The 15,253-nt window shown below is 42.8% G+C and overlaps 1 protein-coding gene across 1 annotated transcript in view; it reads left to right on the top strand.

Moving 5' to 3' along the window:
- Positions 1-10,123, top strand: part of LOC130109763 (A disintegrin and metalloproteinase with thrombospondin motifs 2-like) — a 151,816-nt gene extending 141,693 nt beyond the window's left edge. Inside the window, exons 16-21 of the mRNA XM_056276749.1 lie at positions 212-368; positions 559-694; positions 1,101-1,308; positions 1,751-1,880; positions 4,207-4,299; positions 8,205-10,123. Of these exons, the coding sequence (XP_056132724.1) occupies positions 212-368; positions 559-694; positions 1,101-1,308; positions 1,751-1,880; positions 4,207-4,299; positions 8,205-10,123 (2,643 nt within the window). The remainder of the gene's footprint in view (positions 1-211; positions 369-558; positions 695-1,100; positions 1,309-1,750; positions 1,881-4,206; positions 4,300-8,204) is intronic.
- Positions 10,124-15,253: the final 5,130 nt, after the last annotated feature.

The following is a 15,253-nucleotide window of genomic DNA, read 5'->3' as shown; positions in this document are numbered from 1 at the left end:
ATACATACATGTCAACAGAAATAACCCTGAGACCAGGATAAGCAGTTTGGATAATGGATGGAAATATATATATATACTATACACACACGCACACATATGCCATACTTTTCTTTATCAATTATTGTTAAAACAATATTATATTACTTACTAAGGCTATGGTTATTGCTGTGGATTGTGTATGTTGACAGTGTCTCTCTTTCTTTGACTCCAGATGCAGTTACACGGAGATGAGGATGTGAACTTGTCCTATAAGTACATAATGAACATGGACAGTGACTCGGCCATTCAGGACAACATGCTAGTGGAGGACAGTACCTACGAGTGGGCCCCTAAGAAATGGTCCTATTGTTCCAAGCCCTGCGGGGGAGGTATGGTGAAGAACTAACTCATTAGATATCTAACAAAACACCGGTAGCACTGCAAATACACAAAAGCATTGGTGGATGCAAAGCAGCTGCGCCTATGATGGAGGAATTTCGTGACTGATGTTGTTTGTTGTGGCTATCATCTGTCGGCCTGTCTTCACATCTGCGTCTTCCCCATCCCCTCTCTCTCTAGGGAAGCAGTACCTGCGGTACGGCTGCAGAAGAAGAGTGGACGGTAAGATGGTCCACAAGAGCTTCTGTAACAAGTCCAACTTGAAACGTCGAGAAGACACCAGAGAATGCAACCAGAAACCCTGTCCTCCACCAATGTGTGTACCGAAGTATCATCTGTGAAGGAACCAGTAGCTATTAAACATGGTGGTATAGTTACTGACTGAGCTTTCACTGTAAGACGCAAGTACAGCACATGTAAATAGGTTTTGTATGGTCTCATAAAGACACATTCTTTAGAAAGAGTTACTTAAAAAAGACGATGACAGGGAGGGACTACTTAATATGGTAAATGCTTCATCTTGAAGATATTGCATATTTATGTGCAATTTGGCTCATTAGCTATTTCTAAAGGCAAAAAGTCATCTTTTTCCCTATTTTACAATCCTTTACTCACTACCTTTTTCCCCCCCAAGGATAACTTTTTAAAAAGGTATTTTCCTTACTGTTCATTGTGTCCACATTACTGTTCCTCTCTCTCCATCCTGTAATGTCATCCACTAGCTGGGTTACGGGCGAGTGGCAGAACTGCAGTAAGCCATGCGGGAAGACCGGCCAACAGATTCGCTCAGTCAGCTGCGTTCAGCCTTGTGAGAACAACACCACACGCGCTATCCACAGTAAACACTGCAACGATGACCGGCCCGAGGCCCGAAGACCCTGCAACCGACACCCCTGCCCTGCCCAGTGGAGGGTAGGACCCTGGTCACAGGTACACAGGCTGAAGATGGATGGGGTGGGGAGAGGGGTAACTGTGGGATATCATGCGTTGTGGGGGATGGAAATAAAATAAAATTAAATTGTACATGAATGCAGGACAGGTGGGTGAATGAATATAGGTGAATAAAATAAAAATAAAAATATTTAGAAAAGGTCCTAACAGCACATTATTCTACATGCAAAATAATGACTAAAGATTGAATTGTTTCACAGTGTACATCAAATTCAGAATAAGTATAATTGGAAATAGGTGTTGTGATGTTTTTGTTTTTTTTGACATGACAGTAAGTCTGTCCATGTTCCAAAGATATTTGTAATAGTGTGTTAGTGTGTAATTTTTGCGCGTACGTGTGCATGTGTGTGCGCGCGTGTGTGTGTGTGTGTGTGTGTGTGTGTGTGTGTGTGTGTGTGTGTGTGTGTATATGCATCCACAGTGCTCAGTGACATGTGGTAATGGGACCCAGCAGAGGCAGGCTCTATGCCACACCAGGGACAACACCATTGGCCTTTGTCTGGACAGTAAGCCTGACACCATCAGATTCTGTCGCCTGGATCCATGTCCCAGTGAGTGATGACTTACTTGTGGGCTCTCTGTAATTTCAAAGATCTCAGCCACACAAGTGGTGGGTCAGATAAAAGTAAATGAATCCTAAGTCACAGTAAATACAGACAAATAGACACCGATAACATTATAAACTGTTAATTGTAAACAAGGACACAATAAGAAGCACAACTGTTGTGTGACTTTGCTGTGAACAGAGCAATATGGAATTATTGTCTTAAATTTGTAATTGGAGGGTGCCTGGGTAACGTGGCGGTCCATTCCGTTGCCTACCAACACGGGGATCGCCGGTTCGAATCCCTGTGTTGGTCAGGCATTCGTACAGACACAATTGGCCGTGTCTACGGGTGGGAAGCCGGATGTGGGTATGTGTCCTGGTCGCTGCACTAGCGCCTCCTCTGGTCAGTTGAGGCACCTGTTCAGGGGGGGGGGGACTGGGGGGAATAGCGCGATCCTCCCACGCGCTACGTCCCCCTGGTGAAACTCCTCACTGTCAGGTGAAAAGAAGCGGCTGGTGACTTGGAGGAGGCATGTGGTAGTCTGCAGCCCTCCCCGGATGGGCAGAGGGGGTGGAGCAGTGACCGGGACGGCTTGGAAGAGTGGGGTAATTGGCCAAATACAATTGGGGAGGAAAAGGGGGAAAATTCCAAAAGAACAAAAACACTGACTAATCTATGTTTTTGCTCCAGTTCAAAACTGAATCATGTTTTTAGCTAACTGACAATCCCCAAAAGCAAGCTGACACATCAGAAACACCTAAAAACTTCAATCAAAGGATTGATTTGATGGAGCACGCTAACGATTAGCACGTCTTACTTACATTTCTGTCGGTGGCGTTTCTTTGAACCACAGATGAAACTGCACTGGTAATAGTAAACTCTAGAATGTGAGATTGAGGCTATGAGAGAATAGTGGTGGGGGATGCAGAAAAAAACACATTTTGCCAGTTTTCTTACCCAGTGAAAGAAGGTTGAATCAGAACAGATACATTTCATCAATCCCCTGAGTTGAGTGATGAGACGTATCTATCAATAAACACCTGATTCAACCTTCTTTCATCTTCCTACCTGGATTATTGAGCATGCATCAAGACTTTCTTACCAAATACAATAATGGCGATTTTGAAAAAATCTTTAATGTCCTACAACAGCATATATTTTCAGAAGCATACATTAACATCATTGGAGCGGTTGCAGTCTGTGCATATAGTACAGTTAAGTGTGAGACTAAGGGCCAGATCTGCTAAGAGAAGTGGAAATTAGTGCAGGTTTGTCGGCAATTAGCACCAATGGGGGTGGCCAATTTAGTGCGGTAACTACTAAAACTGGGTTGGATAATTAGCACAGGAACAGCCTTGTTAATTGAAATGGGCCCTCCAGTATATAAACACATTTTGTTCACGTGTCCCTTCAATTGCTCCTACTACATTTGGCAACTCTGCTGTATTATAAAATTCCTGTTTGGTTGTGTTGAAAGCATCATGGTGATTTGGGAGCTGCCTGTGATTCTGCAGTCTCGGCATTAGTGCATTAAGGATTTGTGACAGAGTGGCTGATAATGCTGACTTTGACAAACCAGCTGCAGATGCTACCATTTGCAGAAATGAACCAGATGCAAATAAATGAAATGTGGCCAAGAGTTTTGTTGTTGCTGGAATTGCATGACTCATTTTGGTTTGTGCCTCCAGATCTTTGTTGATTTCCTACAGCAACTCGAGAATATTGTGACTTGACAGGCGATAAGTTCACACAATGTTTTCTTCTGACCTTGTAAATAAATTTACATTTACAGAAGCATTTTTTGGACACGCTGTCTGTATCTTGCACTGTCTTCTCCCTGAGTCACAGTGATTGCAGCCATGTCTGCGGCGAAAAGAGTTAAGACGTGCTTTTTCAGGGGCATTAGACAGCACGTGGTCATAATTACTAGCAGCCTTGATAAATCCCATTCGGGATTTATTTCCATAATCTCCGCCCAATATCTTGCGCTTTGAAAAGGTAACTCCTGTAAACACATATGCATTGAAGCTGATGCGCAAAAATGTTTTCCCACCCATTCCCTCCTCTCATTTGCACAAAAGGCCCATTGTGTCCTAATAGTGAATCTCGACTGTAGATTTTTAACACCAAAAGAGGGTTTGCACTGGCACAAAATGTGAGTATATCTGACCCTGGATGTCAGTTTGTGAGTTAGATAGCAAGATTCATGAGGTGCTTTGCATCTAAAATAGAAAGCAAAGAGGAAAATGAATAGAGAAATATCATAGCTAATGAAAGAATTACATCCCTTCTTAAGAATCCCTCCTGTTCTCTCCCTATCTCTCTGCAGAGGGCTCATCAGACCTGAGCAAGAACGGCAACATCCTGATCCAGTGGCTGTCTCGTCCCAACCCCAACTTCCCCATCCAGAAGATCTCCTCACGTAAAACCTCCCTCTATAGTTCCCAGCCTGGCCTTCACAGCGGCAGCCGCAGCTGCATGTCTGTCCTCTGCTGGGCCCTGCCCATCTCTGTCCTCTTATCTTTGCAGGGCCGGCCCCGGCTTGCGCCCTGACCCCCCCTGAACCCCAAGCCCCGTGCCTGTGCCCACGCCCGTGAGCGAGCGGCAAAGCTTTCGCTTCTCTTTTTTTGGGGGGGTGTTGTCTCTCTCTCTCTCTCTCTGTGTCTCAGATGGCTCTAACAGGGAGAGGTCTCTGGCTCCTGTGTGTGCTGGTTGGTTCTCTCTTGCTCTGTCTCTCTCTCTCTCTATCTCTCTCTCCTTTGTGGAGCATTGTGTTGTAACCGCTGGCCAGTCGAAAACTCAAAAAGATTAACATAAAAACTTTGATGTGGAAGAGAAAGAAAGTAGTGAGATGAGCAGGCTTTGATTGGTGGCTCCTCAGAGACGTCGAGGAGTCAGACGTGTGATCGGCCCCTCTGCATTCGGCGGCCATGTTTTGCGCGAGCTAGCTGCGTGTTGCCATGGGTTACCACTCCTGAGATGCAGCCGTGCTTTTTAACGTTTTCCAGCCCGCTGTCATTACAAGGAGTGACAGGTGTGAAAATAACAAACAGAAAAGGTATATAAATATCTATATAGAAAAAAAAGTTTAGAAAAAATACGAAAGCTTTATTGTGAATGTGATCTTGTCACAATGAGGACATCTTTGCTAAAGTGCTCATTCCACATCCTGGTTCCATTCTGGAATGAGAATGGTGGTCCAATCTCATTCTGTGTTCCATTCTCAGATTGACAGGAACTCAGCACAGGGACAGGAAGTGACATAACTAGACTTTTTGATTTGGGGGGGAGGAACTTTGAGGTGATGGATCAAATAGAAAAGGCTACTAAAAAAATAAAATAAAAAAATAACAGGGTAGTTTGACTGCTTGAAGTTTCTTCCCATTTCACCTCATCAGCCATCCTCTCTTTGACTGTTATACTAAAGTTCAATAAATGCAGCTTATTTGTGCTTGCAGACTTTAAACAAATACATCTATAAATATATTTGTATTTATATATACCTATAAATCTAAATCTATATGAGTAACAATAATATTAATAATGTTTTACCATGAATAAGCTGTAGCTTATTTGCCTAAAACCTTTGGACTGCTATTGATCGCTTAGATCCTTGACTGTTATGTGTATTTTTTTATTGATTTTACATGAATACAGATGAAAATATTTAATAAAGGTAAAGTGTTTGGGGGGAAGGGATAGACCTATATTATGCAGGACTTGGTCAGTTAGTTGCCTCTCCATTCTCTCAGATGGATCAGTGGTTTACCGTCACTTCTTGTGTTTTTAAGGATAGGATCATGCTTTGTCATGCACATTTGCATCCCCTCCACCCGTGTGTGCGTGTGTGCGTGTGTGGTGTACCTGTTTACGACTGTGTGAGTATATGTGTTCATGCATATCCACTGATTGAGTCTAGGTGAGTGATGAAGAGAATGCAATTTTGAGTGAGGGGCTGAGTGAGTGAGAGAGGGAGGGAGGGGATGTGTGGGGGGCGAGTGAGTGAGTAAGTGAATGAGCCCAGCTAGGATGTGTAAGTGTTTGTGTGTGTGCGCGAGTGTGTGCGTGTGTGTGTGTATGTATGTGTGTGTGTTTATGTGTGTGTGTTTGTATGCGTGTCTATGTGTGTGTGTTTACGTGCGATTGCTTCTTCATTTAGGCTTTTAGACATAGCGATCAGATACAGAAATACCTCATAAACCTTGATTTGAGAACGTCCAATCTCGTTTTACTTTGTGATGAACATTAACCACATAAACAATGCCTTATCTTAGATTGAATGTAATGGCATTTATCTGTGAAAGAGATGGCTTTACTCATTCAAAGTTTCACTTGGTATAGAGGCAGCTTCAAACCAACGTAAGAAACTCACACCCGCCAACCATCAAACCTACCAAGGTGACGTTGGACCCATGTCCAACTACTGGGAAGGGTTTACAAAAGGGCCTAGGGTACTGACACAAATGGCATCGAGAAAAAAAAACAAAAAAACAAAACACTTCAGACTTGTCATTGTATTGTGATCACATATTTCTGTTGTGACTATGTAGCGAGCTATCCAAGGTTTCTGCTGGAGATGGACCGTATGAGACCAAGCCAGACCTAGCAGTGCGATACTGTATATAACATTGGTGTTGACTGTATTTAATAATGTTCATGACTGTTACCTTCTTACTTATGGATAAAAAACTATAATATTCTATACTATGGGTTACTGTTTCGTGGCTTCACTGGCCTGCTGCGTGGGGCTGGCTGACGTTTGGCTAACGTTGGAGAAACATTCAGATGGACTACGTGCACTGCGTCTATATGCACTTTGATTTATCAGGGAAATTTTATTAATGTTTTGTAAATGTTTCATATGACACTTAATGTGCCATTCCAGTTTTTACATCGTCCATGGAAATTCTGTATTTTATTTAAGCAGCAAACCTATTATCATTTATGTACCTTATTCTTTTTTTTATTTTTTTTTCCTCAATCGATAAACTGGTTGATTTCCAAGTAATGAAGTGTTTTACCAAAGTGACTGTGAACTTGTACCTTTCGATACAGTTGAATTATTTTTCTTAAGAAAAGAATATATCTATATATTAGGTTGGGGGCGTACATCTCATTGTTTCAGTTACTGTCATTCTCAACAGCAAAAGTTGTATCAATAAAAAAGTTTCAAAAAGTGTGCTCTTTCTCTCACCAGAAATTTTCACTAATTAGATTTCTGTCATGAAAATGTCACCGGTAGAGGTGTCCAGGTAGTATGGCAGTCTATTCCATTACCTACCAACATGGGGCTCACCGGTTCAAATCCCTGTGTTAACCTCCGGCTTGGTCGGACGTCCATACAGACACAATTGGCCGTGTCTGCGGGTGGGATGTGGGTATGTGTCCTGATTGCTGCACTAGCGCCTCCTCTGGTCAGTTGGGGAGCCTGATCGGGGTGGAGGGGGAACTGGAGGGAATAGCGTGATCTTCCCACGCGCTACATCCCCCTGGTGAAACTCCTCACTGTCAGGTGAAAAGAAGTGGCTGGCGACTCCACATGTATCGGAGGAGGTATGTGGTAGTCTGCAGCCCTCCCCAGATTGGCAGAGGGGGTGGAGCAGTGACCGGGATGGCTCGGTCCGAGTGGGGTAATTGGCCATGTACAACTGGGGAGAAAAAGGGGGAAAATTAAAAAAATTTTAAAAATGTCACCGGTGTCAAGAATAATAGTGTAAAAACTGATAGTTATAATTCTTATAACTATTTGGTAATGCAGAGATACATGTTCCCTCAGGGCAGCATGTCTTTTCATTTGCTAATTTTGCCTTTTTTGCAACATGATATCATGTTGCAAATTAGTGACAAATTAGATACTATGACATGTTTTATATGGTTCAATCCACAAGCCAAACACAATTGTCTCCACAACACAAAACTGGCTACGCTCTTTTTTTCTATTTCAGTTGCTCTGGACTAATCTATTGACTGCTGTAGGTGTTTGGGTTTTTCTACTCCTCCTTCCCTCATCTTCTGCTAATGGTCTGGCTTTACTATCTTAACTACCTTTCTCTGCACAATGTAGATACATACATACATACATCGATGCATACATGTATGCACTCAAAACAAATGTGTGGACAAACATGCTGACGCTTACAAATCTGCACCTACACATCTTGCACATGTTTTTAACATGCAATGGCCTCATCCAGCAAATATAAGAACCAGACTCATGAGTGCACACATGCACACGCACACAAACGCACACGCACACACACACACACACACACACACAGCCTCCCCTGGCCACACCAAGTCTTAGCTATTTGTTTTTCCCCCCCACAGGCCAGCGTTGTCATGGAGACCGCTCAGTGTTCTGTCGTATGGAGGTGTTGAGGCGCTACTGCTCTCTGCCGGCCTACCAACGCATGTGCTGCAAGTCCTGCAGCAATGTCACCGTCACAGAGTCTCCCCCCAACTTCACATCTACCCTCACCCCCATCAGCTCCACCCAGCCCACGGTTACAGCTCATCAACCCACCACCAGCCTCATCTTTGGCTTCACCGCTACCCAGTCCATATCAACTATACCCACCACCAATTCGACCTCTACCACTCATTCCTGGACTGCTTCTCATCCATTTGCCTCCACCACCCCACTTCCTTCATCCACTCCTGGTGACACTGGCCTTTCTCAAAGAACGGCTATTCATCCACTGTCCACCATCATTCCTAGCATCTCTACCGTCTTTTCCACCGTCCCTATGGTAACATCCCCAGCAACCACCACAAGTTTCAGCCTTAAAGCTCCTCCTCTGCCACTGCCCACACCACACACAGGGGATGACAGCACACACACATGGCAACGAAACATAACACACAGTCCAACGAAATCAAGTCCAAAAAACACCACACACACTCTGCCAAAAACTGGTACAAAAAAGACAACTCTGGCAAAACCTTCTGCCAAAAAAGAAACTGCAGAGAAAGCCAAGCCCAAAAAGGATACTCTACCAAAGAAAAACCTCAAAAAAGTAAATCCGCCAGACACAAATCCAAAAAAGAAAACCCTACCAAAAAATGCCACTAAAACTGTTATTCCACCAAAAAATGTTGCCAAAAAAGAAAGCCTGTCAAAAACTAGTCCCAAAAAGAATACTCTACCAAAGACTCTCACTAAAAAGATAACTCAAACAAAGACTACATCCAGAAAAGACACAGCACCCAAAACTACTCCCAGAAAGAATATTTCACCAAAAGTCAGTCCTAAAAAGAACACAGAGTTAAAGACCAAGCTGACAAAAAACACTCCAAAGACCAACCCAAAAAAGGATGGCCCCAAAGCAGGGCCCAAAAACACTCAGGCAAAGATGAATCAGAAAAAGACCAGTCCACCAAAGAAAAATCCAAAACAGAAAGCTCTTTCAACAACCCCGACATACTACTCCACAGCTTCTACTTATTATACAAGTCTAGAATACTCAAGGGACTACCCGTCAGCTACAGCTCCGAGCTCGCCTTTCACGCAGTCAAGAATCAACGTCACCAACATCAGCAACGACACGGCAACTCCAAACGATACTCCACACTGGTTCTATGACAGTACAGACGCTGTGCCCACAACTCCCAGTGCATTCACGCTTGATGATGTCATGACACCAACCGGAACCATTTATTTTGAAGATGTCACAATTCCCAGTGGAGCTGTGCCCTATGGTGACGTCACGGTGTCCAGCAGCGATGATGCCACAGTGACAAGTGGGACTATCGTCAGCGATTATGACATCACAATGTCTGTGCCCTATGTCGATGTCACGGCAATCAGCAAAACTGTCCTGCTAGATGATGACCTCACCATGGTAATCCCTACTGTCCTCAGAGATGACATGACAGATCTGACCACCTCACCTTGGCTCGACATGACAGAGTACATCCCCGTTAGCATCACCATTCCCTTTACAACGTCACACCCGACCACAGCTCGACCTCCAACTTTCACAACCCCACCTGTGAAAGCCATTCAAACAGCCACCACGTCAACACTACGGCCTCAGAGTGGAGCACATGACACTGGCGAAAACAACTCTGTTGACATCCCATACAACCGGATCATTGGTGTGGACAATGACATCTCTCAGAACAACCTGATCCCGAGACGCCGGGTCAATCTCCGGGAGAGAACCAGGAACAAACGCATTCAGGAGCTTCTCGAGGAGAAACGGAACTTTCTCCTCAGGATGAAGAGAGGCCAGGCAGCACGATAGACCCAGGCTTCTCATTTCTCTTATAGAGATGTATGTCTTCTTAAAAGACTCATTGTTTAAACCTTGTTTAAACCCCTCTGAGCTGCCACAATGCTTCCTGTCAGGCCTTTCGCTCACATCAGTAGCATGGCAAACAGGACTCTTGCAGAGAGAGAAAATTATGGCCAGATGTTTCTGCAGTTGCATTGAGTAAAGACAGTCCCTTTAGAGCACAGGCCACAGTTGCAGGTTGTAATGGTGGAAGACCTGAATCCAAAATTTCTTACCTGTGCAAGCGTGATAGTGATAAAAGATGTGATGAACTCCGTGCATCCGATTTGACCAGCACTTTATAAAGCTAAGCTCTCGTTCCTCCAAACCTCCCACAATCTATTTATGTTTGGGATTTTAAGGCACATATACAATAATGATCTAACACCATACGATAAGCAAGATAGATGAGTGTTGTTTCTGAGAGGGTTAAAACCATATCGGCACTTCTTATCAACAAATTCTACCATCTAAAACACACACACCCGTACGCTGATACAATAGTATTGCCCAGGACTGCAGCTTGTTTGCTCCATTAACTCCTGCACAGATATGAACATCACTTCATACCTTGTGAAGGCCCCTGCTTAAAAATAAGACTAGCTGGACATGCATTCATCATAATGACCGTACCAACTTTCTGGACAGGGTACCTGAAAGAACTTGCAAAAAGGTTTTGGGTAAATAAAAGCTATGCGGCAATTCTATGAAACCAGAATGCCAAACTTCCCCATGGACGCCCTGCTGATTTGTGTGGCTTAGCCCAAAGCAAACATCCCCAGAGGGGGGAAAATTTTTTGAAATAAGGTCTCATGTTTATTCCATAGTTTTTTCCTAGACATAACAGGGTTCAAATTAACACTGACATGAGATTTAGTCAATTTGTTTATACCACTTAAGCCGTTCGTCCTTGAGAAATAACTTTTACTTGTCTCACTCAGATCTAAATGTGACCTCTGAAAATGGCTCTGATGTAGTGTCACTCCAGTGGTTTTTATGTGTCTCCAAAGACTTAATTTATGAAACAGCGCCATCACCCATTTACAGTTGTGACAGCACAATATCACAGATTTCTTCTACTTCACCTACTCCTCTGAATTCGAACTTTGCATCCTAGATAATGTTTTAAATTAATCTTACATTGACCTATGCCCTTCTGTTCTCCCAAGGGGGATTAGGAGACACTCAATAATCCCAAAATCATAGACACCAAAAGTCTCATAAGATGAATGAAAGACTGTTTTGAGCTGGGTACTGTTCTTCTGGATATTTCTGACACCATGGGACATATAGCATATTTCCCTGTCTGCCATTTCTCAGGAAGGTAAAAGTTCTGTAAGACTATTTGGGGACGCTGCCAACACTTGGTGCTTCTTGGATTTTTTATAATGACCTAAGAATATTTTGATATCTCAGTGTAATAGACTGAATAGACAACAAGTTCCTATAAATATCCGGGTTTTTATTTTTACAATGAAATGGTCATTAAATTGTGGCGTTTTTGTTCTCAGTGGTGCTGAAGGCAATGTCCCTGGAAAAGTCCTCGTGCATTCAAATGTAATTTCCAAAAAAAGCAAAAAAAAAGTAATAATAGTAAAATAAAAATAAAAAGTCTTTTTGTATCAACTGCATCACCATAGAGGCTTTGGGGTTCAGTTTATTTTCTTCTCTGAAAGTTATATTATTGGTACATTTCAGACATGCAGCTGCTGCAAATGCATCTAGTGATCTGTACAATAGATGTACATATGAAACAGAACTTTATGTTGAATATTTATTAAAGTTCAAGTGCCTGTGGTATTTTGCAAACCGTCAGTGTTGTGTTGATTTTTTTTTTTCGTTTCGGTGACAAGGAACGTCGTCCCTTCTTTCCACCTTTTTTTTTTTTTTTTTTTAATCTCTCGTTAACCCCGTAGTATCCCATCTTCCTACTTTGGACCAAAAGGAGTAACATGTGAAATCCTTGATCACCTATAGGGGGAGACAAAACTCTTGTTTTATCAGCGAAGCCGCGCACCTGCTCTTGTATATATTTTTTAGCATGACGTCAGTCTCCGCAAATCTACAACCTCAGAGACTTCGATTTTTGTTTCCTCACTGACATCTGTGGCAATACCATTAATCGCAGCTCTTCATCAGAGACCATATTCTACCAATTTAATAACTATACCACCCAAATTAATAAAATTATATTACGTCCTACACAAAGTGTTATTGTGGACCATTATACAGTTGCTAACAAGCTAGTTCCTAGCCCGAGCATAAGTTTGGGTTTTTACTTTTTACTCCCTAGTGGAGCTAAACCTTACTTAGTTTTTATGGCCCTACTGAGCTGGTTGTTTTAACTAACTTTGAGTGGTCTGCCTGTTGTTGAAAACCCAAAGAGTTTTGAACTCAGACCAGTGCCGCTTTCTCACAAAATGGGGGGGGGGGGGAAATCCTGTCTTGAAATGAAGCAAATTGAATTATTTTGTGGTCATACAGACGACAATCACGATGCTTTAAATTTTAAGATATAATGTTGTGCATATAATGTACACTGGTCAGCCAAAACATTAAAACCACTGACAGGTAAGTGAATAACATTGATTATCCCGTTACAATGGCACCTGTCAAGGGGTGAGATATATTAGGCAGCAAGTTAACAGTCAGTTCTTGAAGTCGATGTGTTGAAAGCAGGAAAAAATTGGCAAGTGTAAGGATCTGAGCGACTTTGACAAGGGCCAAATTGTGATGGCTAGACAACTGGGTCAGAGTATCTCCAAAAGAGCAGGTCTCGTGGGGTGTTCCCGGTATGCAGTGGTCAGTACCTACCAAAAGTGGTCCAAGGAAGGGCAACCGGTGAACAGGCGACAGGGTCATGGGCACTCAAGGCTCACTGATGTGCATGGGGAGCGAAGGCTAGCCAGTCTGGTCCAATCCCACAGAAGAGCTACTGTAGCGCAAATCAGGGCCACCCATAAGGAGTAAGCTTTCTGGGGCCCAGCTGCAAGGGGGGGGCATGGGGGCCAGCAATAATCATCCATCCATTATCTGAACTGCTTATCCTGCTCTCAGGATAGCGGGGATGCTTGAGCCAGGCCATCACACATTCATCCTAAATATAGGCAATGATAATGGCAATACTTACCATTGAGTGTGAACTGGCTAAAGAGATGGACTTTAAAGACATTATAAAAGACTTTTTATCCTGTAAGACGAGAAAGTTAGCTGTATAAGAGGCAAAGATAATAATCATTTTATTTATAGAGTACTTTTCAAGCAATAAGTAAAAAGTTCTTTCCATGGTGAAGAAATTCAAAACATAGGCAACAATTGCAAGAGTTAAATAATAAAACATGAAAACATGCATAAACATACACAATTTAAAACAACCAAAAACTAGATAAATAATTAAACATGCATATACACATGTCTTGATACATGCTCAATAATCCAGGTAAGAAAATCAAAGGTTGAATCAGTTCATCTGGATACAACTTAGACCGAAGATGTCACTTAGTTGAGTGATGAAACGTATCAGTCAATAAACGTTGCATCCAGATGAACTGATTCAACCTTCTTTGATGCATATACACACCTACACACACATACACATAATATTCACAAACATACTTTATACATAGATGCACAATTATGAGGATGACAATTGTGGACATAACTTGATATGTACAACTTGAAACTTTTCACCCGTTTGCTGGTAGGTGCAGGTGAAAGTTTGCTGACAATTCTGTGCATGTCGTTGAAATGTATCCATGGTAAATCTTGCAGGCATCGCGAAAAATATGCCATTATCAATAGCACACGCCAACAAACAGGAAACTGGTATGACCGCTGCAGTAGAAACCGGAAGTCAGTGGACTACAGTTATGCACAGAGCCGATTACCCCACTCTTCCGAGCCGTCCCTGTTGCTGCTCCACCCCCCTCTGCCGATCCGCGGAGGGTTGCAGACTACCGCATATCTCCTCCGATACATGTGGAGTCGCCAGCCGCTTCTTTTCACCTGACAGTGAGGCTTTTCGCCAGGGGGACGTAGCGCGTGGGAAGATCACGCTATTCCCCCCACTTCCCGCTCCCCCTAAACAGGCTCCCCGACCGACCAGAGGAGGCGCTAGTGCAGCGACCAGGACACATCCGGCTTCCCACTCGCAGACACGGCCAATTGTGTCTGTAGGGACGCCCGACCAAGCCGGAGGTTCAGTATATTTCTTTGAAGAAATTTGATTTCCATGTTTATCACTGAAATGTTCGTTTATGTAATAATCAAGCTGAAAAGTAAATCTTGTCTCTGTGTATTTAATCACGTCTTGTCTGCTCCATGGCTGTCACATGTTCTGATCCGAGAACGTTCTGAACCTTAACCCTCTATAATAAACAAGATATACCAATACTGTCACCTTCTGGCCCGGTGGGCACATATCATTACATCCTCCTTCCTTTGAAGTCAATACAAAAAAATACTAAGAACAGGAATACGAGGTACGCATAAAGTCTAGAGACTGTTAAGTTATAACCAAACTTAGTGACTTTCCTTTTCAGGTAAAATAACAAACCCGTACGTCACTTTAAGCTATTGCCACACCTAGCCATTTAAACATTAAACAATATATTTAACACTTTTCTTTTCAGTACAGGTATACTGTATAACAAAAAACAGGTAAGTTACATTATTTTCTTTTCAGGTATCCCAACTCATTGTAACTTTCTGAGAAGTTTTCAAATACCTCCATACTCCAATGTCTTGTAGGATATCACTAACAAAACTCAAAGTCTTGTTTTTTTTTTTTTTTTTTTTTTTCCCCTACAAGTCCATTATAACTTTCTGTTTTCTAGGCCTGCTAGACCTGTGCATGACTGGTGTTTCAGTCATTGGGGTAGGTGGAGGAAACTAAGTCGGGTGCACGTCAAGGGGATGTATGACAGGAGGTGTCACTTCAGCACGTGCCTGTTCCTGAAATGTCTCCTGAGTCTTAAGCAGACTTGTGTGGTTTCTCTGCATTACATGTCCATCTTCAGTCCTAATGGTATATGACCTTGGACTGCAGTACCTGTCCATCTTCAGTCCTAATGGTATATGACCTTGGACTTACTTCTTTCA

Source organism: Lampris incognitus, chromosome 1 (assembly GCF_029633865.1).
Source record: "Lampris incognitus isolate fLamInc1 chromosome 1, fLamInc1.hap2, whole genome shotgun sequence".
NCBI lineage: Eukaryota > Metazoa > Chordata > Actinopteri > Lampriformes > Lampridae > Lampris > Lampris incognitus.
This window is presented reverse-complemented; position numbering and strand designations above follow the sequence as displayed.